Source organism: Lygodium microphyllum, chromosome 8 (assembly GCF_053477565.2).
Source record: "Lygodium microphyllum isolate KBCC chromosome 8, Lygodium_microphyllum_v1.1.10, whole genome shotgun sequence".
NCBI lineage: Eukaryota > Viridiplantae > Streptophyta > Polypodiopsida > Schizaeales > Lygodiaceae > Lygodium > Lygodium microphyllum.
The window spans coordinates 107214074-107241253 of NC_141142.1; the positions used below are offsets into that span (position 1 = coordinate 107214074).

The 27180-nt window shown below is 46.0% G+C and overlaps 1 protein-coding gene across 2 annotated transcripts in view; it reads left to right on the forward strand.

The window, feature by feature from the left end:
* The window catches only part of TPC1 (two-pore channel 1), a 208311-nt gene that overhangs the window by 104448 nt on the left and 76683 nt on the right, over positions 1-27180 (forward strand). For both annotated transcript variants that reach the window (XM_087683338.1, XM_087683337.1), the window contains 4 exons: positions 5829-5934; positions 6037-6114; positions 15993-16054; positions 25760-25832. In XM_087683338.1, the coding sequence (XP_087539464.1) occupies positions 5829-5934; positions 6037-6114; positions 15993-16054; positions 25760-25832 (319 nt within the window). The remainder of the gene's footprint in view (positions 1-5828; positions 5935-6036; positions 6115-15992; positions 16055-25759; positions 25833-27180) is intronic.

Consider the following 27180-nt stretch of genomic DNA (forward strand, 5'->3'; position numbering starts at 1 on the left):
CAGCATTAATGCTGGCTGACCAGCATTTATTGCTCCCCACTTTTTAGCCTATTTATACTCAGTGGTTCCTCCTCAGTCAGTATCATCACCTTCACCATCTGCAGACTCTGTGGAGAGAGGAGCCAGTGCCAGTGCCAGTGCCCACGCAGCCAGTGACTCACTGTTGTATGCGACTGTCTCATGTTCAGATATATGGATTCCATTTCCCATGCATACATTTGAGTTCTCATCTGTATCGTGTTCTTTTCTTTTCTCTTTTTGTCTTGTGTTTCAGCAGTTTATTTCAGCACATGTTTATGCTTCCACCGTTGCTCCACTTCTGACATGGTATCAGTTTTCAGGATTTGTGTTTCTGCTGTGTTTTATTGCTGATTTCAAGACTGTTTTCCCCTTTTCTGCTCAGGCGGCTGCTGCTCAATACAGGCGACCTGTTTGACCTGCGTTTTCTGCAGTTTTACCATCACCTGCTGCCTCCGCACCCTCTGCTGCCTGCGTTCTCCATCAGTAGCTGCTGGCGACAGTTTTCTACCTGTTTTTTCTGCAGTTTACAGCCTGCGTTTTGCTGATTCAGCATCTCTCGTGGCTGGGTGACTGTTAATTCAGGCTGTTTTTGCTGTTTTTGGCAGTTTTTGACTGATTTTTTGCCTTTCTGCAGCAGATTTTGTCTTCTCTTGATCAGATTTTGGGTTATATTGCATGCGAACTCTCATTTTCTGCAGTCTGTGCTTGTGTTTTGGCTGTGTTTCCTCTCTAAATTCCATCTCTTCTCTACTTCTCTTCTTATCCTCTCCATATGGCTCCTCCGTGCACTTCCACTGATGATAAGTTACATGGACCTGATTATCTCACATGGAGTGCTGTCATGAAAGCTTGGTTTGTGCAGAAGCGGTTATGGTACATCATCTGTGGAGCTATTCCTCGACCTCTCCGTCCATTTCCTCTTCGTGACGACTCTGATGAGGACAACCATGAGGAAGCGGTGCTCACATGGGACTCGAACGATGCTCGTGCTTACTCGGCGTTGCTTCGGTGTATTTCTAAAGCGGTCTTACCGGCGGTTACCTCCTGTAGGACATCTCCTGAAGTATGGCAGAAGTTGTAGCAGATGTACGAGACACCTTCCACCATGCGGGCAGTCACACTTTATGGCCAGCTCCAGCAGATGAAGTTTGAGCTGAAAGATACTATTCAGTCTTTTCTTCTTCGTGTTATGCAGGTACAGGACCAGCTTCAGCACATGCAATCTGCTCTTCCCGAGGCGCATCTCGTCGGGACGGTTCTCTACAAGCTCCCCTTGGAGTTTGATGGAGTGGCCAATGCTTTGCGGGCGCAGACATCATTGACTCCTGTGAGTTTTACACTTATGACCTCGATGCTTCTTGAGCATGAGACATCCTTGAGATTACAGGGGCGGCTTCCGGCACATTATGGAGACGAGGATTATGTAGCTTCAGAGAGGGGTGACGGGAAGAAGAAGTTGAAGGCCCAATGTTACCACTGTGGCAAGAAGGGACATTTGCAGAAGGACTGCAAGACGTTAGCGGCTTCCAGGAAGGAGCAGAAGACGAAGCGGGATGTTGACTCTACCGATGAGTTCTCTCCTTCATCAGACTCCGACTCCGATCCTCCGCCCAAGGTGAAGTCCAAGGTGCGGGAGGGATTCTCTTCTTCGGATCGCGGGAAGGGCTTGGTGGCCCCTTCCTCGGCTGCTTTCTAGTGGTGGTGATGAGGTCATCCCTCACGACTCTCTTGTGCCAGAGAGGGAGTGTAAGCGGGTGTTCAAATGGGGCAGCCGCGCCTCATCTATACTTTTATACAGGTGCACAAGTTCCAGAGAGGGACGTCCTTGACGCATCGACTTCAGTCTGGCGGAATCAAATCCTAGAGCTGGGATTGACATCCAGGTTCATGATGAGCTGGTTATCTGACAGAGAGCAGGAGGCTTTCATCTGGAGCTCACATGAGGGGACACTTTGGCGGTCTGGCCACAGGCGGGGAATCCATGGTCACATATATTCAGGGGCATTTTTGACAGGATGGTCTTGTATGCTACTGCGAGACATTGGTGATGGACACAGAGACATGCTATGATCTTCTCTATTTTCAGGTGTTTGGTACGATCGACATCGACATCAGGTTTTCTCCGAGGCACCTTGGTGGTGGCTTGATCACCCACTGCTTGGGTATCCATGGTTCTACTTGGTGGTTCTATAGTTTCTGATCCCTTTTCATTGTACTATTGTATTGTATCAGATCACCCATGATCTGAGAGAGGGTGTTAGCAGAGTATTTGTCAGCTCATGTGTGAGTCTGAGCTTGATCTGGGCTGGGCATTTTTATTAGGTATTTTAGGTATTTTTTCTGGTGTGGCATTTTATGCCAGTGGAGCATTTTATGCACCAGTCAGCCAGCATTAATGCTGGCCGACCAACATTTATTGCTCCCCACTTTTTAGCCTATTTATACTCAGTGGCTCCTCCTCAATCAGTATCATCACCTTCACCATCTGCAGACTCTGTGGAGAGAGGAGCCAGTGCCAGTGCCCATGCAGCCAGTGACTCAGTGTTGTATGCGACTGTCTCGTGTTCAGATATATGGATTCCATTTCCCGTGCATACATTTGAGTTCTCATCTGTATCGTGTTCTTTTCTTTTCTCTTTTTGTCTTGTGTTTTAGCAGTTTATTTCAGCACATGTTTATGCTTCCACCGCTGCTCCACTTCTGACATGGGTTTCCTCTTGAAAAGTTTCTCATATGGGGTCTTACCATGTAATGGTTCAGTTGGTGATCTATTACCAAGGTAGGCTGCTGTGTTCATTTCTTCAGCCCAATACATGTTAGGAAAATACTTTTCCACAAGCATAGATTTTGCATACTCCACAAGTGTCCTATCTTTCTTTCTACAATACCATTTTGTTGAGGTGTCCATGGGCATGTCAGCTGCCTCAATCACAGGATGTACCACTTTAGGTTTAGATAATATATAGAGTAGAAGAGTGTAGGGGTGCATTCACGTCCGAACACCATAAAAGGCACGGTGAGCCTTTATTCCCAACGCATTAGAGACCATAAGATTGTGCATTTTGCTTTCATGCGTGGCCAATTTTATTGTATAGTGTCTAGAGGCATTTCACGGACTAGAGTTTATGAGTTCTTGCCCAGCATGGGTAATCTAAGTTATTGCAAAATACCTTTTTTCAACATATGTTCTTTTTTGGTACAACTTCTAGGCAAACAGTGTTTAAGAAATCTTCATCAAGGATTATTCCTTTAAGGCAACATCCCTGACTAATCTCTTAAAGAAAACCACCCCAATTATATGGGCTGTGAAACACAGAGAGGGTTTGGATAAAGTCAAGGAATGTGTAACAATAGCTCCATTGCTGAAACTTCATGCTTTTAACCAAAATTTGAAGTGATTACCGAAGCAAGTGGACACATTTTCCAAGAGGCACTATTTTTACTGCTAGAGGGATGTTATTCTTAAATAGTTCTCCCATATGAATTAGGGTGCATTCTCATCAAGGGAGGGGAAGAAGGGCTTAAATGGTTCTCCCTTGGGTAGAATGTTGACCAAGATGTTTGTCCTTTCGAGTGTGAGCTTAGTGATTCTACTAATGGATCATTCCTGATTCCATAATATACACATCAATTGACACTAAGATTTTAGTAGTTTAAGAATACTTTCTAGCACTCTTTTTCATAGTGGAGCATCTATGGAGTATCCCTTAACTATTTATTTTTGCCACACATGCCCTAGAGCTAGTTATCATTATTCATACCTTGAAGCTATGGAGACATTATCTATTGGGAAGAAGGTTCACTCGAGTGACAGACCACAAGAGCCTTAAGTGGATCTTCACCCAGGCTGATTGAACATGAGGTAAAGAAGACGAATTGAAACTTTGCAAGAGCGTTTAATTTTAAGATCAAGTTTAGACCGGTAAAGGAGAATGTTGTCATAGATGCCTTTAAGTTGTTACTTTGCATGCCACATTTCATCTCTCAAATATAGTAACCTAATGGTAGTTTGGCTAAATGGCATAGCCTCCATTCTTTTGTGGCCATAAACCGTGCCACTTGTTACTTTGCATATAACATGTCATTTGTCAAATAATAAAATCATGTTTGATTGGACAGATGGCCTAAAGCCCATTTTTTAATGTCTTGATTATTAAGAAGCCTTTGGTTTCTTCATTAAAATTGTATCCTTTACTTCTTCTATCTTTCCATAGCTCCCAAATCCACAAGGTGTATCCACACTTTTATATATATGCTTGTAGTTGTCAGACCTTTGACACAAGCATGCATGTCCTTTCTCAAAATCTTTCGCTTCATGAGCTCTTCACCCTTTTCGCACCACCACTTCAATTGCTTCGACTTCTTATGTACCTTGTCCTCTAGCTGTCCTACACTCCACTCTCATCTTTAGACTAGGATGATCTTACTCTCTTGATTAAGGTGTTCATTGTCCACCACTACTCGGGGCTTTGACGTGGTCTACCATGGCTTAGGACTTACACATAGTCTAGCACCATTTAGGGTGTAGACTTCAGATGTTTCCGTACCTCTTAAGGTTAATGTACCACCACAAAGGGTCATCATCAAAATGCTGAAGTATGCTTTATTAGATCCTAAAGAGATTTGATAGTAGTTGTGGTCTACCAATATAGCAGTAATTGGGGCTTAGAACTCATCCATATTTCTACCACTTGGCATGTCTTAAGGTATACACTTTAATGCCCACCACACAATGGTTATGCTTAAAATGCTATAATACGTTTTATGAAATCTTGAATATATCTACATTATTATCCAATGCATTGGCTAGGGTTAGTTGTTTAGCTGAAAACTCTTGATAAATTGTGTGCATGCAGCATCAGAAGATCAGGATTAGGTTATAGCTCAAATCCTAGATATTGACTTGTGTGCGTTTTGGGATGGGTGACAAAAAGTGTGTGGTGTCCTTTTTACCTTTTTCAGGACATCTCTGTAGCCATCAATGCATCACTGTCTTTGGCTTCATAAAAATAGTCATCCGGATCAGTACTCCATCTTTGTTCAATGCTTTTTGATATAAAGTATGTTCAGACTGAACACGGGACTATTTGTGCAGAGCTATAATGCAACAGGCTTGATTCATATAAAATAGAAGGGTGTGTCAGGGCTGCCCTAACTTGGGTGTGACCTTTTCATGACAGAATTTGTTGGGATATGCCAAAAGCAACATGGATGGCTGGAGTGTTGTCAGCAGTGTTTCTTGCCCTGGTTTGGAAGGGGAGTGCATTTCAGCTGTTTCTAGCCCTTGGAGCATGACTCCCATCTCCAGTTTAAAAATCTTATAGGTAGAATTGGCAACCTGGATAAATTAGAGATGGGAAAGTACCAGACTATAGAGTAATACTTGCCATAGGGATGAGCAATACGAGACATCTTGAACATAGAACATAGCTACGATGCTAGAGGCACTTAAAAGAGCCACTAAGAAATTATAGGGAGGATGAGTGTACCACAAAGTCTTTTCTGCTTTTATGCTGGACCCTTTCCTCTTTGTAAGAAGAGGGGAGGTAGCCTTTGGGAGCTAGAGCATTTCTGTCACTGAAAGGAGGTAAACTAACATTTGAGATGTATACCTCTCTCCGTAGAATGGAAATAAGGCTGTTTAAAAGGAAGCAGCTGCACAGCAGCAAAGTGGCAAGATTTGAGTGAACTAAAGGAGGTAGGTCTTGCCATGCCATTGCTTTGAATCATTTCAAAAGTTGATTTCCTTCTGGTCTTTTATTCAGAGCGTCTAGAGTTTTATATCCATTTATCACTTGAATCTTCAGGGCCCTGCGTTCTTCATGTTTGTTCTTCATCCTGTACATTCTATTTGGAGTTTACTTCATTACAAACCTTATTTTGGCCGTTGTATATGACAGCTTCAAAGAGCAGGTGATATCTACTCATTATTTGTTTATGTATGTTAGTATGCCAATGCAAGTAGGTCTGCCCTGTACCTTGCTAAGTACTTTCCTGTTTTTTTTAATGTTACAGCTTGCCATTCTTGTTAGAGGTAGGAGATTGAAGAGAAAAAACATTCTGTTGGCAGCTTTCAACCTCCTTGATGTTGAGGTGATTGTTAGTTCTCTTTGTTTATTTGCAATAGAAAGCTCTTTTGAGCTGAAATATATCAACTTAGTGATGCAAACGTGAACTGTGTTGTAACTATTGCCCTGGTACTTGGGCTAAACAGCTATCATATGTCATGAGTATGTCAGTCAAATGCCTCTGGAGTCTGGCCGCCTGCCAGGAATATAAGAGGTAGCATGTATCGAATTGGATAGACAAACATCTTCAGTAATGGCCTATGGCTATGTGAAAGAAATATAGATTAAACACTTCAGGGATAGTAAATAGCTCTCAATTGAAAATTTGATACAAGTTGTACCTGCATAAAAGAACTTTACCTGAACTCTAAGGGAAGAGCAAATCTTTCTCAACTGAATCTGCAATACAAAAACCTACGAGGTCTAAATGAGAATAGTGTTTCATCATGTCAAGTCTTGTTAATGACCTGCTATACTATATGCAGTTCTAGACTGACCAAGTAGTTGGCTGCAAGTGGCTTAAACAGTGTGAGCGGTAATAGTTTGAGATCTAGTAATTTCTGTAGCTTCAATGCTTCAGTGTGTCTAATTTGGCAAGCGGTTAACGTTGCTATGAAAAATCCCATGTGTCTTGTTTTTCTTGGTTATTCATAAAGTGAGGGACATATCCCTAAGTATACCTGCTTAACCCCATCCCTAATTCCACATGTGGCACAAAGGCCAAAATCTAGAGTTGGAATCTAGGAAGATCATGTCCAAGGTCCCACTAGGAAAGCTACCCAACTTACATAAAAGTCCTATGGCCCACCTTTGTGGGAGAGTCTATGCTCGACCTTGTAAGGCTTCAAGGGGCCCACAGGACTTTTGAGTTCTCAAGAAATTTACCCACTTCTTCCAAAAGAATAAGAAGATCAAATCCACACCAAGAAAGAAGTAATGGTCTCCAACCATGATGGGATCAAAACCCCACCACCTAGTGTTGCCAACTTAATGAAAAAATAGCAGTAAATTGGACTCACACAACAGAAAGAGGTTTCAAGGCGCTCATCCTAGCATTCAAAACTCTAAACATGGGTTTGGATCCCAACAAGTTGAGTAAACCTTGGAATTGGAAGTGCTAGATCACTAGAAAGATGCTGAACTTGCAACAGATGATTTAAGAGGTGGTTGATCAAGATACACAAGGGTAAAGATGATCCTCTTGAACAACAAAAGCTCATTGATATGATAGCATGGACTTTAGCAAGATCTAACTTGAATTAGCATAGAGTGGTAATGACCCAATTTAACACTAATTACAGCAAGCTTAAAATTCACTAATGAATAGTCCCTAGTGCCACCACTGACACTTATCGGTCAAATAAATACCCTAGGCCAAAATTGAAACTAGGCACCACTTGGTACTTGTCTGGTATAACTTATTACAACTTTTGCCTTTGACACCCACTGGCAACTTGGGGTCATTGACCTATCATTGTAACTAAATTGACTTGCACAAACCATGTGCACCTCACATTTGTACACTTGATTAACAGCTAAATCAAATGCTAAGTAAATCATAAAGAATTCACGTCCCCATGACAGACCTCCCACTTGAAATCCTTGCAATTGTCTCCGATGGCACTGCAATTTTGTGAAAAGCACCCGTTGCCACTATTGGAAATACATGATGGTGTCATAGTCAAACAAAATGTGCACCTATTTAAGGGATGCATTGATATGCCGAAACCCAAACCCAACACTGTGCTGACCGTGAAGTGGCAGGGCATATTTGTCCCCCCTCTCTCGCCCCCCCCCCCCCCCCCCCCCCCCCTTCCCCAAGCCCCGCCAAAACCCCCCCACCAAAACAAAAAAACCACCCCATTTATTTTCTCGGATGGGCCAAACTACGTCTTATTTCTCTAGAGTTCCCTGTTTGGCAAATGGATACTTGCTAGGTGGAGATCATGAGGGACTAGGTGTGTGAGCATGTCTCACAGTGGCTTGGAGAGAGGGCTCAAGTTATCTCTTGATTAGTGACTAAGGTGCACCATGGACATTGAGTAGTGGATGGATGCAAGGATCCCATACCTCAATATCCTCCTCCGTACCTTGCTGTAGTGGAGACTACTATTGGACATGGTGAGTGGCCATTTGCCTCTAGGCTACCCAATACTACCAAACCTTAGAGGTGTGGTTGAGAGCTTGGCTTGTGGAGGCACTTGTAGTGGTTGAGGGAGTGAACATTACCCCTTTCCCTGTCCTTGGTCCACCATATGAGAGTGTTGTTTGCCCTCCAAGCCTGCCGTGGGAAGCAATTGTATATGTTACTCAACTCCATTTCTTCTTCATCTTTGACTATGGAGCATGTGCCTATTTAGTAAACCCTATATTTTTCACATGAGCTTACACCAAGCATCTTGGAATGTGAATAGCCTCCATTATAGTGGGCAAGAGGTCCCATGAATGCTAAATGTCTGGCAGGAGGTGCAAATAGCCCTTGTTGGACATATCGATATTCTACTTTGAAAGGAGCATAAGCTCACACCTCCCCCTCCCCAAGGCTAGCAGGGTGGGGAAGGTACATTTGAGTAGGCCACACACCTACTAGGAGTACCCTATTGGTACCCACAGCAAGAGTGGCAGAGTATGTACTTTGATTGGCATGAGGCTTCTATCCTATTTCTAGGACCACAAGATGATTCTGGCAAGGAGAGTCCTATGGGATAGGCTAGACATTGGGGATTCTTGCATTGGGATCCTCGAGGTCTTTGCACCCACAGAGTTTCACAGGTGTATGGGTTTCTGGTTGGAGATTGTGGCTAGCTTTCCAAAGGCTGGCTCTTGGTTTATTGGAGGTAACTTCAACAACCTCGCAACCTTAGAGGACTAAGCATGGACTTCCAGGGCATGGTAGATGAAGAGCATGAGGTATGGGAAGCCTTTACTTAAGGAGCCCATAATGTCTAGAGGGACCTGACATTCTGGTGATGGTTCCCTAGATTTGGCTAGGTGCCATATTCCTAGAGTGGTTGAAGAGGTTCTATGGGGGAGTGGGTTTGCACATGGGGTGGGCAAGTGGACTAGTTGGTAGAAAAGCAGGTCATATTCGGCCACAGTGTCATAAAATGCGCGAGGACAAGTGCAAGGGTAAAGTACAGGACAAAAATGATGATCACAACATTGTCTCCAGCAAGTCTAGTATTAAGGTTGAAGAGATTAATGTCATGCAGATTGATTTTGATAATGATTTCATACTTGCAGCATCTTCTCTTGATACTTCACAATTGACTAATGCTTTGTCACGATATACTTAGTGTTGGCTGATAGATTCAAGGGCTTCCTTTCATGTGTCCCCTCATAGAGATTGGTTTCACTCCTATCACAATGTGACTGGATCTGCTAGTTTAGATAATGACTTGGCATTAGAGATCGGTTGTATTGGTGATGTCCAGCTGTAGTTTGGTTTAGGTAGCGCGCTCACTCTTGATGATGCATGTCATGTACCGGCTCTTAGAAAGAGCCTTATCTCTACTGGCACTTTGGATAAAGCAAGCTATATTGTCTCCTTTGGTGATTCCTCATGGAAGATTACCCGTGGGAATCTTGTCATTGCACGTGATGCTAAGTCCAATACTCTCTATCCCTTGCTTGTATCCGGGTTAGTTGACGATATTTTAGTAGTGGATGCAGTTCCACATGTATCTCTTTGGCATCGTCGCTTTGGGCACATATCCTTGAAAGGAATAAAACTGTGTCCCCATTTGCAGTATTTTTCACCTCTTGACTACAAATTCTGTGTGTCTTGTGATCATTATTTATATGGTAGATAGACACGTAATACACATAAAAAGTGTGATATGATACGCATGGGTGACTCTTTGACTCTTGTTCATTTAGGTGTATGTGGTCTCATGCCTTGTAAGTCGTTAGGTGGTGCGAAGTATTTCATTACCTTCATTGATAAATATACACATAAGGTCTAGGCATATCCTATTAAGCAGAGATTAGAAGTCTTGGCTACATTCCATCGTTGGCTTGCTTTGGTTGAGAACCAATTTGAGAATAGGCTGAAATACCTTAGTTCAGATAATGGGGATAAGCCTTTGAGCAGTTTTGTGAGGAGAGGGGTATTAAGTGTCAGTTGATCGCCCCGTACACCCCACCCCAAAATGGTATGGATGAGCGTACGAATAAGATGATTCAGGAGCAAGTTCGTAGTATGCTTAGCCAAGCAGGCTTACCACAACACTTTTGCGTTGAGGTAGTTACTACTTTTATACACTTGATTAATGAGTCCCCATGTACTGCTGCTGGTGACTATCAACTGCTGCAGAGGAGGTATGATCTGAAAAACCTTTCTCATATGCTTATTTGCGTGTCTTTGGTTGTGAGGCTTTCTGCCATGTTCCCAAGGACAAGCACAATAAATTGGATCCTAAGTCTAGGAAATGCATCTTTCTTGGTTATGGAGATGCAAGTGAGATGGGTTATGGCTTATGGGATCTGCAGGCTCGAAAGGTTATCCACAGGCATGATGTTGTTTTCCATGAGGAGAAAATGCATAAGCAACCTGAGCATGTCGTTGAGGTCCGCAGGGTATATTTCAAGAGGAGCCTCCTGTTACTGTGTAGCCAACTCGGCAGCGTGCAACAGCGGTTGATGCTCTAGTGGCCCAAGTCCCTGATGCTCCCCATGATGCACAAGCCCCACAGCATGTTTTGAGGCAGCCTACTAGGGATAGACAACAGCCTGTGCAGTTTGAGCTCTCTATGGATTATGTTATGGTGCGATAGATGTTGGTGAGCCTCTTACATATGATGAGGCCATGTGCAGAGGTGGTACTCACTCTTGGGAGAGAGTCCTACAGTCAAAGTATAACTCACTACAGAAAAATCATACGTGGGATTTGGTTCCTTTGCCTAGCAGAAAATGTGCTTTGCCATGCAAGTGGGTGTGCAAGTTGAAAAGTATCCTTGGATACCCTAAGCTGGCATACAAAGTGAGATTGGTTGCTAAGGATTTTAAGTAGGAGCATGGTGTAGACTTTGATGAAGTCTTTTCTCCTGTTGTGTACTGCCTTTGGTTACTCAGCTTGACTTGGATCTTTATCAGATGGATATCAAGATAGCTTTTCTCCATGGGGACTTGCATGATGAGATTTACATGGAGTAGCCTAAGGGCTTTGCCGAATCTAGCAGGGACCACCTAGTATGCAAATCGAGAAAGAGCCTTTATGGCCTTACGTAGACACCTAGGGAATGGTACCACAAGTTTGATGCTTTTATGCATTCACAAGGATATTCCTATAGTGATATGAATCTGTGTTTATACACGAAGAAGCCTCATGATGGCAGCCTTATGAATTTTCTCCTCTATTTGGATGAGATGTTGATTACTGGGAGTGCACATGATAAGTTGGATGCCTTGAGAGGTACTCAAGAAGAGTTTTGAGATGAAGGACATGGGACACAGATCTCACATATGCTTGGGATGCGCATTATGCACAATCGCTTGAAGGGGCTCCTTTACTTGTCATAGAAGAAGTACATTCAGAAGGTCCTTGAGTGGTTTTTATCTACAAAACGTTAAGCCTATTGACTATTCTTTATCTTTCCATATGAAGGTTAGTCAGGCCAATTGTCCGCAGTTTGATAAAAAAAAGGCCAAGATGGCCAAGATCTCTTATGTATCCACAGTGGACAGTCTGATGTATGCCATGATACCCACTTGCCTTGACATAGCATTTGAAGTGGGAGTTATGGTATACTATATGGCTACACCTGGCCGATGGCATTGGGATGTCGTCAAGGGTATCATGAGGTACCTGAAGGGCAAAGCAACTATATGCATATATTATGGTGGCTAGGATACAAGAGTTGTGGGGCACATTGACTCTTATTATGCAGGACATGCAGGCAATAGGAAGTCCATCTATGGCTATGTCTTCACTTTTGTTGAAGATGTTGTTTTTGGGATGTCTAGGGTGCAGAAATGTAGGGCCCTATCTACTAGAAAGGCAAAGTATGTTGTAGCCACTGAGGCTTGCAAGGAGGCTCTTTGGTTAGACTGTTTGGTACCCTTGGCATTTCTGATGAGGTCCCTACACTGCATTCGGATTCTATGAGTGCTATTCAATTGGCCAAGAATCTGGTCTTCCATGCGAAGACCAAGCATATTGAGATGTGTTATCACTTTATTAGAGAGGTCTTTGAGGACAAGTCCATTGAGCTTGTCAAGATCTCAACTAACCAAAATCCTTTAGATCTACTCACTTAAAGTCTCTCAGCAGAGCGTTTTTCCTTCCTTGGGAAGTTGATGGGCGTTGGATGAGATGACGTCTTTCCTCATCCTATTGTACTTATGTACATTTGTACATTGTTACCTTTTTCTTGTTTTCTCCTGACTAGGGGCAATTTCACCTTTAAGTGGGAGGTTGTTGGGGGTAAAGGCGCCTGTGCCTAGCCACTCGTGTATTAGTTACATTGACAGTACTTCTTTATTCTTTCAATGACATTTGAATAAAGGGAAAGCTGGTCACACATTGTGACTGTTGGAGCTCCCACATCTTGTATCTATCTCTCCTGCTCTTGCTTCTTCCACCATAGCTCTTCCTTCCACTCCATGCTTCCACTTCAAGGGCTCACTCCCTTCACGATGTATATCCTAGGGAGACCATCTACTAGGAGTAAGTCAGCTAGCCCTACCACCTACTATCCGAGGCTAAGATGCATGATACAATCTTTATCATCAAGGCAAAATCTTGTACTATGGTTGGCTTAGATGCATTGCCTAGCCGCTAGAATTGGAGTGCATGGCATCACACTCAGATGTTTAGGAGATTATTGGGAGCCTTATAGGGTGTCAGATGTGGAAGGCATGTTGCTAGATGATTTTTGGTGGTGAGGGCCTCTTAGTATATGTGACCTTGGTAGATCTCTGTATATCCATTATCCACTCACTTTGTAGCCGTTGGGACTAACTGCAGGGTGAGTCTCAAGTCTGTTAGAGGGTTCAACAGTAGTTCTTACTTACTTGGGATGGCATGGCATGTTTTTCATGATGCAATCAGGCAATCCTAGGTGGTAGTACACTTGTCCTTCATGGCCTCTTTCCCCCATACCCCCAAATAGCCTTGAGAGGCTTGTACATTTGATTATTTTGAGATTTTGAGACAGCTCCAGCTAGATTATTGAGCACATGTACTTCTTTGTAAAATTCTTCTAAGTAATATAATTAGGCACTTTTTTTTACCACAAAAAGAAAAAACTTTTGTCATGGCACATAGGGAAGAAATAAAAGTAGGGTAAACTACAAAAGGTATTTGTCCAACCACATGCAATGAAGTTGGACAAGTGGAAGGAGACTAGGATACTTGAATAATAATGTTGATAACTTGTTTTCACTCCTATGTGTGTTTTGTCTTGGGATAAAATTTGCAAAAAATAGGAATGACAAAAGTTGGTGGAAATTATTATAATGCCTCGTTTTAGCTACATGGCCAAGCCTTGTCGAAATAAACAACGAAGTAGAGAGACAATAGGGTTCGCGGGGAGAAACAAAGAGTGTGTACGGCAAACATTGAGAGAGAAGAGAAACTCTAAAAACACATAAGAAGATGACTATGAAGCATTGAATCATGCTATGTGAAGAAATGCTTATACAATAGATCTCAAGCTTAGAAGATGACTGCATTGTCCTTTTTGAGTCAAGCATCAATATCTATAGGGAATCTACGTAGTGAAGGGAGCCGAGCACAATCCTCCGGACAGTGGGCTATCAAAGTAATCACTAGAAGGTGAAGGGGAGTTGTGGGGGGAGCACGAAGTGCAGTCCTTAGATACCATCAGGGATGAAGAAGATGATCACCGATTGTCGAGGAAGCAAATCGCAGTCCTTTGATGCCAAGAAGTGGGCTAGGCTGCAAAACACAAATACCTGGGGTGCATGAGCTAGGAGCTGACAGCACAACATATCACCATCGAGGTTGTTGGGGGTTTGGATAGAAAATTACCTGTTCAAAATCACATATAAGAGTGATTCAACATTTGTGATTCTAGCCTCTAGATCCTTCAAGTTTGAGCTCCTGTGCACTATGAAACCGAGCTAACCTCTGGCTTTGATACCATGTAAACTTTTAGAGGGAGAGAGAAAGACACAAAAATTTGAAACCCACACAGAGAGTAGAGTACTATCATGTTCTTCTCTTTATTATTCATAACTCATGGAAGGAGTGAAGGCAGATTGCAAACGCAAGTACCAGCAGGCTGTGGGATGATGGCAATGTGCATAGGAACGTTTGAATCTAAACATAGAAGCCAAGATGATAGCAGGTGTGGGAGAGGTGACGCCTGATGGTGGAGATCTTCCTAGAGTGCAAAGCAAGCCTATGTCTTGATTCCAGATGTAGGGGAGATTATGCTAGGTGGAGATGGTGGAAGGTAACCATGAACTACAATGTCCTCCGGTAAGGTATGAGTAGTAGTGGCGAGGAGAGAGAAGGGTGTCAAAATGACAGAGAGAGTGTGTGTGAAATGATGCGAGAGATGATATAAGAATGAGGGGAGAGGTGGCCTACAAGTAGGCCCCTGCTAGTCTAGGGCAGCACCCCGCTATGTGGGTGGCCACTGATAAAGTGCCTAGAATGAGGGCGACAGCCCTTTTTGGGGCTGTCAATGTGAAACCCTAACTGAGATGACTATACTGAAGAAGTTGTTTCTCAACAGGCCTTACCTTCTTCATTCCATCCCCTCAAGTATGACCAAGGCTAGGAGCATGACTAGGACTCAATTTGGTCATCCCAACCCCTCACGTATACATGCTAAGCTATCTCATTACTACATCCTTTTGAGTATATGATCACTCAGCAGGAGGTAGAGTGGACCACAAGATATTGTTAGGAGATCATATACACCTCAAAGGCAGATGGAACAGACTACAGGGTGATTTAGAGGGCGTCTGGATGTAAGAGGTATGTGTAGAAGTTTGTGATTCAGGCACCTTCTTCCATCTTATCAATCCTTTCATGGTTTGACATTATAGACTGCTTTACTGGCTCTTCTTACGACCATTGCACTAGAAATTCTCCCTTGAGAGTAGGGAGACACCTATCTCCTTATATGTTATGTTCTACATAATTTAGGATATTTGCTTTGTGTTCTTTCTCAACCATGTTTGTCACTGTAGTGCCTTTAGTAGAATTTTGTGTGTTGTGCAAAGAGAAAGAGGAACCTGAGAAAATTGAGGCGATGTTCGTCACTGCAGTGTTGTCAGTAGAATTTGTGTGTTGTGCAAAAAGTAAGAGGAACCCAAGAAAATTGAGGAGAAAGAAAGGGTTGCAGACAGGTATGGCAGAGAAAATACAGGCCTAAGCTTTCAAGTGAAAGGCAGTGGGAATATCAGCCAGGAAGAGAAAATTGCAGTGAGAAAAGAGTTGGAGATGGTGAGCAGAGAATGGTAAATGCAGCAAAGGTGGGTATGTGAAAACTGCTCTTAGTGGGGAAAAGGGAAGCAAGGGTTTACAGGCAGAGACTAGGTGATCAAAGAAGAAAAGCAGTGGGCAGAGAACAGCAGATGGGAGACAGAGTGGGAAGAGAAGCAGGTTGTAGTCACAGCTGAGCAGAGGATTACACATGATTTATGGAGAATTCACATATCCAAATTGGAAGTTGGAACACAAATCATGTCCTTCATGTACAATGTGCTCAGTTTATTTCGCAAAGGCATTGTGTGTTTATGCAAGTTGTGCTTGCAATTTTAACCTTAGAACCTTTCATGTGTTGTTGGAAAATGAGTCCTTTTGAACTTTTTGATATTGGAACTTGTTTATCTGTTGAATTCTATGGAGTGCTTGATTTGGAGTTGGTATTGGTTACAACCTGGTTATCCAACATCTCAGTAACTTTGTGGTTTATTTCATCGCAGAGGCGTGGTTACTTGGATGTTGGGCAATGTGTGTCTCTTTTCAAAGCATTGAACAAATACAGGTGTTTTTCATACAAGGGTGAACAAGCTGTCACCAGCCTTATATTTGAGATTTTCCTTTTCTGAAAATAAAGTGAGGCTAATTATACTGCTCAGAAGAAAGTTTTATAGTTAAGACATCTCAATAGTAAGGAGTGAAGCTTCTACCAGCGCGCCGCTGCCCTCACTCCCGTACCCTCGTCAAACTGCGCCCCCGCTGACTGGCCATCGCGCCTCCCCAGTCCCCCCCCGCCCCCCTTCTCGTCATCAAGCTGCACCTCCCCCTCCTTGCCATCACATTGCGCCCCTCCCTCCTCGCCAACACGCTGCCCCCCCTCTGTGCAGCCCCCTGCCCTGTGGCTACCGCCATCACGCTGTGCCCAGCCCACCCCCCCTGCTCTGGCACCTCCCCCCCGCCCCGGTCACCCCCCACGCCCTGGTACCTGCCCCATGCCTGATCCCCACCCCTCCCGGCCCTGGTACCTCACCCGCGTTCTCTCCCGTCTCCTCCACCCTGCGGCCACCTGCCTACAGGCCTCCCATTCCATCATGCGTGGCGCCCGGCGCCTCTATCGGCATCAGAAAACAGAATCTGTGGTGCACGGCGCCTCTATCGGCATCAGAAAACAGAATTCCTTCCCCCCCCCCCTCCCGCCTTTTTCTCTTCGCCATCGCCCTCCCCCCGGTTGCTCCCTCCATTTGCAGCAACACTCCCCCCTTTGGTAGTATAGCACTGTGTTTGGTAGGTTCTCAGTAGGGATGCGCAATGGAAACCTCTGGTCAGACGCTGGTGCATTCTGCGAGTGCCCCCCAATCAAACACCTTGCGCGTTGTCCTCTTTGAGGAACAGCTCTTGGCCATCCGCGCCACAGAGCAGGAGCTTTAAGAAACGATGATTTTTTAGTCAGGTAATAGGACACTCTCTAGCTAGGGCCCAAATTCGGGATTGGCTCCACTCCACACTGCGCATTGGCACAGCGCAGATCGTGGAGGCAGTCCTCATGGGCCATGGGATCTTCATGGTTCATCTCACCTTTGCCGACGTAGCTCGTGAGTTAGTGGAGAGCTCGCCCAATGCCTCCATGAAGGGGGTCATTCACATGGTTCCCTGGTACAGCGGTTTCACAGTGGAGTCATTTGAGCTCCACAACAGATTTCTCAGACACCCAGTCACTTTACTTTTCCCCGGACTAGCGGTAGAGTACCGCCAGTTAGTGGAGGACTTTGGTTGGATCTTCGGCACAGTTCTTCCTGCCTCCTTCGCGGATGCTGTGACAGCTGCAGGAGTCCCCAAGGTACTAGTGGCCGTGAAAGACATAAAGAGTACACCCAAGTTCCTGGAGATAGAGGCAGGAGGTCACTCCTTTAGGCAGCAGGTCACTATGACCGGGCAACCAGGGCAGTGCCTGCGCTGCCATGACTTTGGGCAACAGGCAGCAGATTGTACGCGCTTCAGAGCCAAGGCGGCTGCATTGACAGGCCCACAGGTTAACGCTGACGGCTTCACACCGGTCCAGAGACGATAGAGAGGGAGATGGCAGGGGGGCCGCAGCTAGCTCCGCAGACGCAGCCTTGACAGCAGGGAGTAGGAGGGCGAGCGACGCCCCCTCGGCTGAGCACTCTACAGCCCAAGCCCCCCCCCCCCCTCGCCACACACCTTTGACCACCCCACCATCCCTCGGTCTTCTTCCCCCTTACCACCTCCCCTGCCGCTCGCACTAGCAGTTCTCCCCCTCCCACACAGCCACCAGCTCATTTGCCCCTGCCGCCCGTCACACTTTCCCGAGATAGGCACAGCTGTTGGCACAGGAGTTCTTCCGCACTGGCCCATGGTCCTACCTGAGAGTTGCAGAGCGCGAAGAGTTCCCACTACCTCTAGAGGTGGGGATCTTCATGGTTCGTAAGTCAAGGAGCGGCAAGGTCCATCTACTAGCACCACCGGATGGACCAAACTATGCTTTCTTCTTTCAGTCCTCTCACTCAAGGGATTGGACGACGACACAGATAGAGGAGGGTTTGAAGAGTCAAGTGGAGGACCACATCTCCCAGTGGATGGGAGAAGGACTAGCACTGTTTGCACAGCAGTGGCCTGGCTGCATGATGGACATTAATTGGTGGGCTGGTGTCGAGGTCCCACACTTGAGCATTATCTTTCGAGCCCCTCCACAGTGGAGAGCTCCGCGGGATGTGATCGAGTGGCCCCTGGCACAGGCGGCCCGCTTCTACCAGTGTACAGAGTCACGACTCTCAGCATGATTGATAGATGCATTGATAGTACCACCTGGAGCATCTATCAGCCCTATGGTCCGGCCGAGGGCCACCATGGGGGATTGGAGTTCACAGTCCAGACCTGTGGCAAAGCGTACTTGCATGCCCCATAGTTTCTCCTCCTCATCAGCAGCCTCCACACTGAACAGATGCTGTTTGGTCAGTCACAGGTTTCCCCATGAGCTTACACCTTGCATCCTGGAATGTGAACAGTCTCCACTACAGTGGGGCACGTGGGTCCAGAAAGTTGATTGTTCGCTAGGAGCTATAGCCTGCCCTTGCAGGACGGATCGACATTCTACTTCTACAGGAGCACAAGCTCATGCCACCCAGGCCCAGCGGGTAGGAAAGGTACTCCCGGGCAGCTCGCGCACTTTCTGGGAGCACACCGTAGTTGCCCACGGCAGGAGTGGAGGCGTTTGCACCTCTATAGGCCCGAGTCTCACCGCCTGCGTACGAGATCACGGGACAATAGTGGCAGGGAGGGTTATATGGATCAGACTGGATATTGGGGACTCATGCCTTGGAGTCCTCAATGTCTATGCCCCTACGAAGGTCAAGGCACGTAGCAGGTTCTGGGTGGAGATCGCAGATGGACTCCCAGAGGTGGACTCTTGGATTGTTGGAGAAGACTTCAACAACTTGGAGGCTTTGGAGGACTAGCAGGGTAGAGGCAGAAACTACTAGGGCGTGGTTGGGGAGGAACAGGAGGCATGGGAGGTCTTTCTACTAGTAGTAGGAGAACGTGATGCCTGGAGAGACCCTGCCTTTCATAGGCAGCAGAGGTCACTGGACTTCTCTTAGGGATACAGGCGCCTAGGTGGAGTTCTGCTGGAGCGGTTGGACAGGTTTAATGTGGGAGAGTGGGGAGGCTCTCATGGAGGCGAGATTGGGCAGTTGGCGGGTACCACCTTGTCTGACCATTGCCTGGTTCTCCTGACCTTGATCCCCTAGGATCTACCCTAGACACATGATCCTGGTGGATCCCTGACTCGATCTATAGGAGGGAGGAGGTGACGAGACAGATAGAGCAGATTTGGAACAGGGAGTGGGGCACGAGGGACCGGATCGCAGAGGAGGTTGCAGAGGTCCTAGCTGAGTTGAGCAGGATCTGCGAAGAGGCAGCCATACATGCCAAGCAGCAGAGCTGGGAGGAGGAGAGAGCATTGCGGCGGGACTTTGCAGCCATGCAGAGATTATTACAGGAGGCACCAGGGGATCCCACCCTCCACGGACAATAGGAGGCATGTATGCGAGCAGCCATTGCTGGCCTAGAGGACAGACGGTCGGAGTTCTCTTTCGGCACCTCAGCAGCGTTCTGGGCGCAGAAGGGGGATAGATGTGTAGGGAGTTTTTCCAGATGCAATAGCCTCCCACCTTAGGAGAGGAGATACACAGCCTTCGAGATCAGTATGGGAGGACTCATTCTAGCCGAGACGAGCTGATGGAGATTGCCACCGACTACTATAGACGCCTTTTCCAGCAGGAGACAGCCTGAGCTAGAGGGCAGCGATGCAGACAGCAAGTCTGGGATAACATCCCGTTCCTCGTCACAGAGGAGATGGGACGCTCCCTTCTAGCCCCCTTCACAGAGAAGGAACTAGAGGAGGCTTTCCATATACAGGACGAGCAGAAATGCCCGGGAGAGGATGGCCTCTCTAAGGCTTTCTTCAACACCTACTGGGAGGTGGTGAAGGATCCCCTAGTGATGGCCTATAAGGCACTGGCAAAGATGATTGGTAGACGATTACACCCTGTGCTTCCAGATATCATCCATGACACACAGACAGGCTTTGTCCAGGATAGGAGTATCCTAGACAATGTATTCACCTTCTTTGAGGCGATAGAGTGGGCGCAGCATAGTGGGCAGAGACTGGCCGTACTATTCTTGGATTTCGAAAAAGCTTATGACAAGGGGGATTGGGATTTCTTGGAGGGCACCATGGTGAGGTTGGGTCTCCCACAGGCTTGGATTCGTGGGGTCTCCGCACTTTACAGATCGGCCACCAGCAGGGTTCTCATAGGTGGTAGGCGAGGGGTGGAGTTTCGACTGGAGAGATCGGTCCAGCAGGGCTGCCCCCTGGCCTTGTACCTGTTTCTACTCTTTGCAGAGGCGATGTCTCATTTCCTTAGGTTACGCGTGAGTGGATTACACGGCTTCCGACTTCCTGTGAGAGAGGAGACTGAGTTGTTAGACTTAGAGTATGTAGATGATACATCACTCTACATAGAGGACGATGAGTTGATGCTGGAGAGAGTGAGGCTGGCTCTTGAGGTGTTTTGTTCTGCAGCGGGAGCGAAAATCAACTTGGCGAAAGTCGGTTGGTTTCCTCACAGACCCCGACTCTAGCACGGAGTGGGGTGTCCACCTGGGATTTAGATGGCTGAGCAGAGGGTAGACCGTTCATTACCTAGGGTTCCAGGTGGGAGTTGACATCACTCTTGCCCAACAGTTTCTTTCAGTCCCAGATTCTATTTGGAGAAAGCTGACCTACTGGAGTACGGCTCTCCTCTCACTAGCAGGCCAAGCCTTGGTGGTTAATGAGGTCCTCCTAGCGACGGCCTGGTACATCGCCTCGCGTTGGTGCTTCTCCTCGTCTTGCGTAGTGCAGCTTCCCCGCCTAGTGCGGAATTTCCTTTGGTCCGGGTTAGACGGCTCTAGGGATTCTATGGCCAAGGTGGCTTGGGCGACCATCATACAGCATTGGTCAGAGAGAGGCCTGGGGATCATAGACCCAGAGTATCAGAGTATGGCCCTCTTGGGCAAGCTAGTTGTCCGTTGCCTCACACCAGGAGGGCAGACATGGAAGGTCCTATTGCAGGAGGGTCTTCAGGACTATAAACCGAGGCTTAGCGGTGAGTGGAGGCCGTCCCTGAGATGGATCTTCACATCAGCCCAGATCACCTTTCCTGCGTAGCTTGCTTCGTGTGTGGCAGGGCCTCCGTAAGGCCCTAATCTAGAGCCCCCCAGGCTGCTAGAAGGAGATAGATCGTCAGTCGATAATCTGGAACCCCCAGGCCAAAGATCCGGAAGGGGCACAGATTGGCGAGCGCCCCCACATCCAGTGGGTTGGCTGGGAGGCCGGGCCTGGCTCGTACCATCAGGACATGACAGGAGGTGTACAGGATGGTGGATGAGGAGGTGCTACAGTGAGTACTTGGCTGCCAGAGAGGAGTGGAGCTGAGGAGAAGAGAGATAGACTCAACAATACCTCAGGAGTGGCTTGCTCCCCCGAGGCGAGAGCCGATAGAGCCCGGGGAGGTATGTGCCGCTAGGTTTTCACCAGCAGGCATCCCCCTACAGGTGGCAGGTAGAGTGTGCGGCTCTCCACCTGGGATCCTCTTCACCGTACAGGAGGGGGGGTTTGGCCCTTGACAGAGGGTAGCAGGATGAGGGGATAGTTGTCCTTTCATGGAGGAGGGTGATTGGCCTTTAGGGGAAGACATGGCGGCTGAACCCTTTTGTCTTCTGCCAGGAGCTTAGGGAGTGGCGCCTTTGGATCTGGGAGGGCAAACCACTTGATGAGCTGGAGTGGGACCCGGGAGAGTGGCTATGGCCGGCCACAGCAGTCGCCAAGAAGCCACCGAGGCCCTTGGAGTACACCGCCAGGATTGGTAGACACGTACTGATACAGGAGGATATGGATTGGGTGCTGTCTCGTAGCAGGCACTGGGCGGAGCATGGCATCACTGAGCCTTTCCGACGGACTTTCTGGTGCGCCGTTGGGATAGTTGGAGGCTTGGCGGTGAGAAGTTGGCTTGTCCAGATGCAGGAGGGAGGTTGTATCCGCTGCACACAGCAGCCTCTAGAAACACCAAAGCACTGCCTTTGGTCATGTGAGGCGGCACAACTTGTGTGGAGAGGAGCATGCCGCATCCTTCGCCGTATAGCACCCAGCCTTGGATGTATCTCATGGGGAGCTTTCTGCTGGCAAGCAATCAGCCAGGCCGCCACCTTCTATATGAGGCCAGAATGCAGGACACGATATTCATTATCGAGGCAGGGTTGTGCGCAGTGGTCGGTTTGGAGGCTCTACCCATCTGCTAGGTTCTGGAGCCCACAACAGACCACTCTGAGGTATGGGAGATCATAGGGAGTTTTACTGGTTGGCATATGTGGAAGGTGCGGTGTCAGGAGGCTTTCGGCGGAGAGAGACTTTGAGTATAGGTGACCTTGGTAGAGCTTTGGACCTCCATCATCCACTCCCTCCGCGGCCGATGGGATCAGGTGCAGGTTGAGTCCAGGGCTTGTCAGGAGCTCCGATGTCATTTCATGCGCACTTGGGGCGGCCAGGACCTGTTTTTCACGATGCAGGCAGGCAGCCACAGATGGCGATACACCCCTCCTCCATGGCCTCTTGCCCCCATCCCCCCCAGACTGCCTTGAGAGGCTTGTATACATGATGTATTGGTGACTTTCATCAGCTCTAGCTTGTCTGTCTAGCATGAGTACTCCGTTGTAATCAGTTTTTTTTTAGTAATATAATTAGCCACATTTTACTTGCAAAAAAAAAAAAAACTGCTCAGAAGAAAGCGCAAAGAAGTACTAGTGCTCAATGACCTAGTGTAGCTATAACTTGAAATCATGTGATTAGGACCTCTCAAGGCGTCCAAGGGAATGGGGGAAGGAAACCAAGGTGGACTGTAACATTACAGGAGGTTGCTATCTCATAGTGTTAAAAACAGGCTATGGTCATCCTGGTGTGAAGGATCAGTGTCAAAGTCTTGTTGATGCCGAAAATCTCCCAGAAGACACTCTCAATACCCATGAAGGCAGTGGCTGATGTAGGAACAAAGCTTTGCCAAGATGGCATATACGGTAGGGCTCCTTTTGCTGAGTATGGGTTGGCAAGAGGCATTCACCTTGTGAGGCTCCAACTAAGCTCACATACCTCCCATCATGATGCCAATGACTCTAATACTTGCTGACTGCAGGCAGCAGAACCCATCACAACACATGAACTCGCATCTATCATGAAGATCATGTCCTGCATCTCCACCTCATAGCATAGATGTTACCCCTTGACTAATTTCCAGCTGAAAGCTTCCTATGTGATACATCCAAGGTTGGGCTTTATTTGGCAGAGGATCCTACAAGTCCTCTCTCACCAGTTGAGAGGCCTCACATTGACCGTAGACAATGCTTGGGATGGCCATGCACTACCAGGGCAACATTTGCAAGCCTCATCTTGTTGCATCTATACCAACTAGCTGCCTGTTGCAAGACCCCCATAGACCACTAGCTAGAGGAAGAAGGAGACGTGGCTGCCAGGTGTCCCCTAGATCTCTCCAAAAGGTATGCTTGAAAGATTTTATGATACTCTGTTATGCTCACTACCAGCTCAGGTTGGGGGCCCAGTCTATATCATCCTGCGTCAGTATGTCCATAAATCCGTGTCATGTTGGATAAGAAACTGAAATGTATGTAACTAAAGAGGCTGGCCAGCTCCACTCTCTCGGGTCTCAAATTCCAATCCAACTCATCCAAGGCTTGAGCCTCCCACATCCCCATTTGCCACTCGTGAATGTCCACCTAAGCAATGCGTGGATCTAGTTTCCATGACTTTCCCTACAGCCCAATGATGCATATCCTCTGCCAAGCAAGGTCAGGGAAAGCTAGACCTTACTGCTTTTTTGTTGGAGGTTCTTGTTTACTCTTGCATACTTTCACTCGGGATGCATATGTTTCTTGGCTCAGCAAGGAGCAGACAGTGGTGGCACCTGCAATTGCAAAGGTGAGCACAACAAAACTTTAAAGCATCATTGGAATGTATGGCTTCAGCATCTTTTGGCTGGTCTACATGTAGTACAACAATCACCCCCTCATATCTATAATGATAGTTAGAGTGCATTATCACAAGGTTAAGGAAATGCTCCATGCTAGAGAGATCCACTTGGACTACGTCCCTACATAGAATCTCATGGTAGATGTGTTTAAAAAGACTCTTCTGAGAGAATTTTTTGAAATGTTCCACAAGGCATTAGCCCTACTAACAGTTGTGGATTCATTTGCTATACTTCGTATAAATTCACATCATTCAAGACCACGACATGTACCCATGATACCTTCAATATGTATCCATAGTACAGACTTCTTCAAGGATTTGGATAGAGATCATCCATGCTTTGTGGAGGAGATGAGAGAGGATGCTGGGTGGCTTTGACAAGATGACGAGGGAGGAGAAAAGAGGCCTTCCTATGGACTTGGGACTCCACACCTTTTTCCATCTGCCCTTTAGATGGTCTGGCATGATAGGCTACCAAATTGATTGTTCACACAACCTTTGCGTTTGTGATGTACTTAGCTACACTTTACAAAGTTCATTGTAGTTTGTATTTTACCTCAAGGGGATTTTCTATGAGGTGTTATTAATAAAATTTTCTTTTCTTGGGGCAAAATACCGAACTCGTGCAAAGGCACCCAATTTCAACTCAAAAGGTTTGTCAAACAAATTTCATATCTTCCATCTCTACTGCTATAGATGGAGGTGTCTGTATATCCACATCCCATACTATGCAAAATCTATTTATGGGTTGAGAATGACAAATAACTTGCACCATGGAAGCTATCCATAGTGGAAGTTCTGCCCATTCAATCAAGACACTTCAATGCATATTAGGCAATTATGTCTCATCAAACTCTGATAATCCTTGTTTAGAGACCAATGAAAATATTGTTTTCCAAAAAAGAGAGGAGAGAGGTCTAGCAGTTTTTTTAAATAGCTTCTGGATGTTGAACTTTATAAAATCACACAACGCGAAATACACACCTTTTATAACACATCCTCTCAACAATGAATTTATCCATTGAGCAACATTGTTTGTTAAAACAAGTTTTTTAGGAAAGCTAATGATTGTAGTTGTGTGTGATATCTATGAAATTGTGGGAATAAGGGTAGAATGGAAAACGTGTGTGGAATTATTTCAATTGGGGGAGCATAGGTGCACAACCAAAAGATGCAATTCCTCTTCAAGCATGCTTATTTCCAAATAAAAAAACTCTACCAAGCATCACCATGGAAAGACGTGATTTGAGAACCGTGTGCATACACACATACACACGCTTATTTAGAATTATTTTGCCATGGTGTATGATCTTGGGAACTTCATCTAATTTGTGACCACCTTTCTGATGCCTATCATACTTGTATTATTGTGCATGCTAGTAATTATAGATTAAAGGAGGTTTAATGTTGAGTAAAAGTTACATTGCCTCTTCTATTTACATCTATCATTGAAATTCTTATTCTTTAGTAATGGTTTCAATACAAGATTGTTACCTTTTGGCATGGTTACTTGCACCTTATTTTCAAGTCTTGTGTAATTTATTGACTCATATCTTGGTTTAGGAGCTTTTTAAGGTTTTGTGATTTGGAGGAGCATGCAAAATCCTACCCTGGCCAAGTTGCATGTCATAGTAGGTTCTGACACTAGTAATATGTTATGCAATGTTTTGGCAGGACTCTACCAAAAATTGAGGAAGAGAATTTTGAGACAGTATTTTATGCAATGGATGACAGTGGTGACTTCAAGGTTTGAGTATATCATTTTCACAGATTTAAACGCATAGAATGAGAGTGGTGATTTATATCTCTTATGAAATCAGCTTTGTTTCTCTATGATTGGGGAGCTCTATGAAAGGGCAAACCACTCACCTTTGCTTTCATTTCATCTTTATGTTTGTATAGTTTGGTAAATGAAGGCATAGAAAATAAGGAAAGGGCTTACAAAAATGTGTCAAAAAACAATCTAGTGAAAGAGAATGTACTATAGGTTCCAAACTGGAGTTTTTGTTTGACAATGTCACTCAAATCCTTGATGCTCCATTCAAAAAATTTTCCCCATATCAACAACCATGTGGAGTTGGGTTATACTGGTTGAGGGTTTCATTCTTTTTGCCCCCACCATAAGAAAATTCTATTAATAGCACCTCAGAAGAAATCCTTGATGTAAAATACAAGGTACTTAAAAGGCCCTATAAGGGACTACTAAGTACGTCATAAATATAATGGTTGGCTGAACAGCTAATCTGATGAGCTGTAATGTTAGATCATATGTGTCTCTAAGTGGAATTACTATCCTACACATGGGCCATGAAGTGTAGGCATGCTATAGACCTTCAAGGTGTATTCATAGCGGAGACTCTTTCAAGGATCTGAATAGAAATCATCCATGCTCTGTGGAAGATGGGAGGGGATTCAGTGTAGCTGTGAGAGTATGAGGAGAAGAGAGCCCTTCCTATGGATGTAGGACTTGGGCATCTTTTTTTATATTGCCCCTCAGATGGTCTGTTTTTTTTTTTTTTTTTTTTTTGCAAGTAAAATGTGGCTAATTATATTACTGAAAAGGCTGATTATAACAGAGTGCTCATGCTCAACAGACTAGCTGGAGCTGATGCAAAGTCATGAATACATCATGTATACAAGCCTCTCAAGGGGGTTTGGGGGGGATGGGGGCAAGAAGCCATGGAGGGGGGGTGTATCCCCATTTTGGGCTGCCTGCCTGCATCAGGAAGGACATGTCCTGGCCGCCCCAGGTGCGCAAAAAGTGAAAACGGAGCTCCTGACGAGCTCGAGACTCGCAGGCACTCCCTGCCAAAAACCTCTTGACAGCGTGCCTTCCAGATGGGCCATCCTGTAAGACTCCCTACGATCTCACGGCTGTGTACTCCAAGAACCTCAGTGGCTTCTTGGCGACCGCAGTGGCCAACCATAGCCACTCTCCAGGGTCCCACTCCAGCTCATCAAGTGGCCTACTCTCCCATATCCAGAGGCGCCACTCCCGGAACTCCACCCGGAACACATAAGGGTCCAGATGCCAGGTCTTCCCCTGGAGACCAACCACACGAATCCTCCTCCAAGGAAGGACAATGATCTCCTCA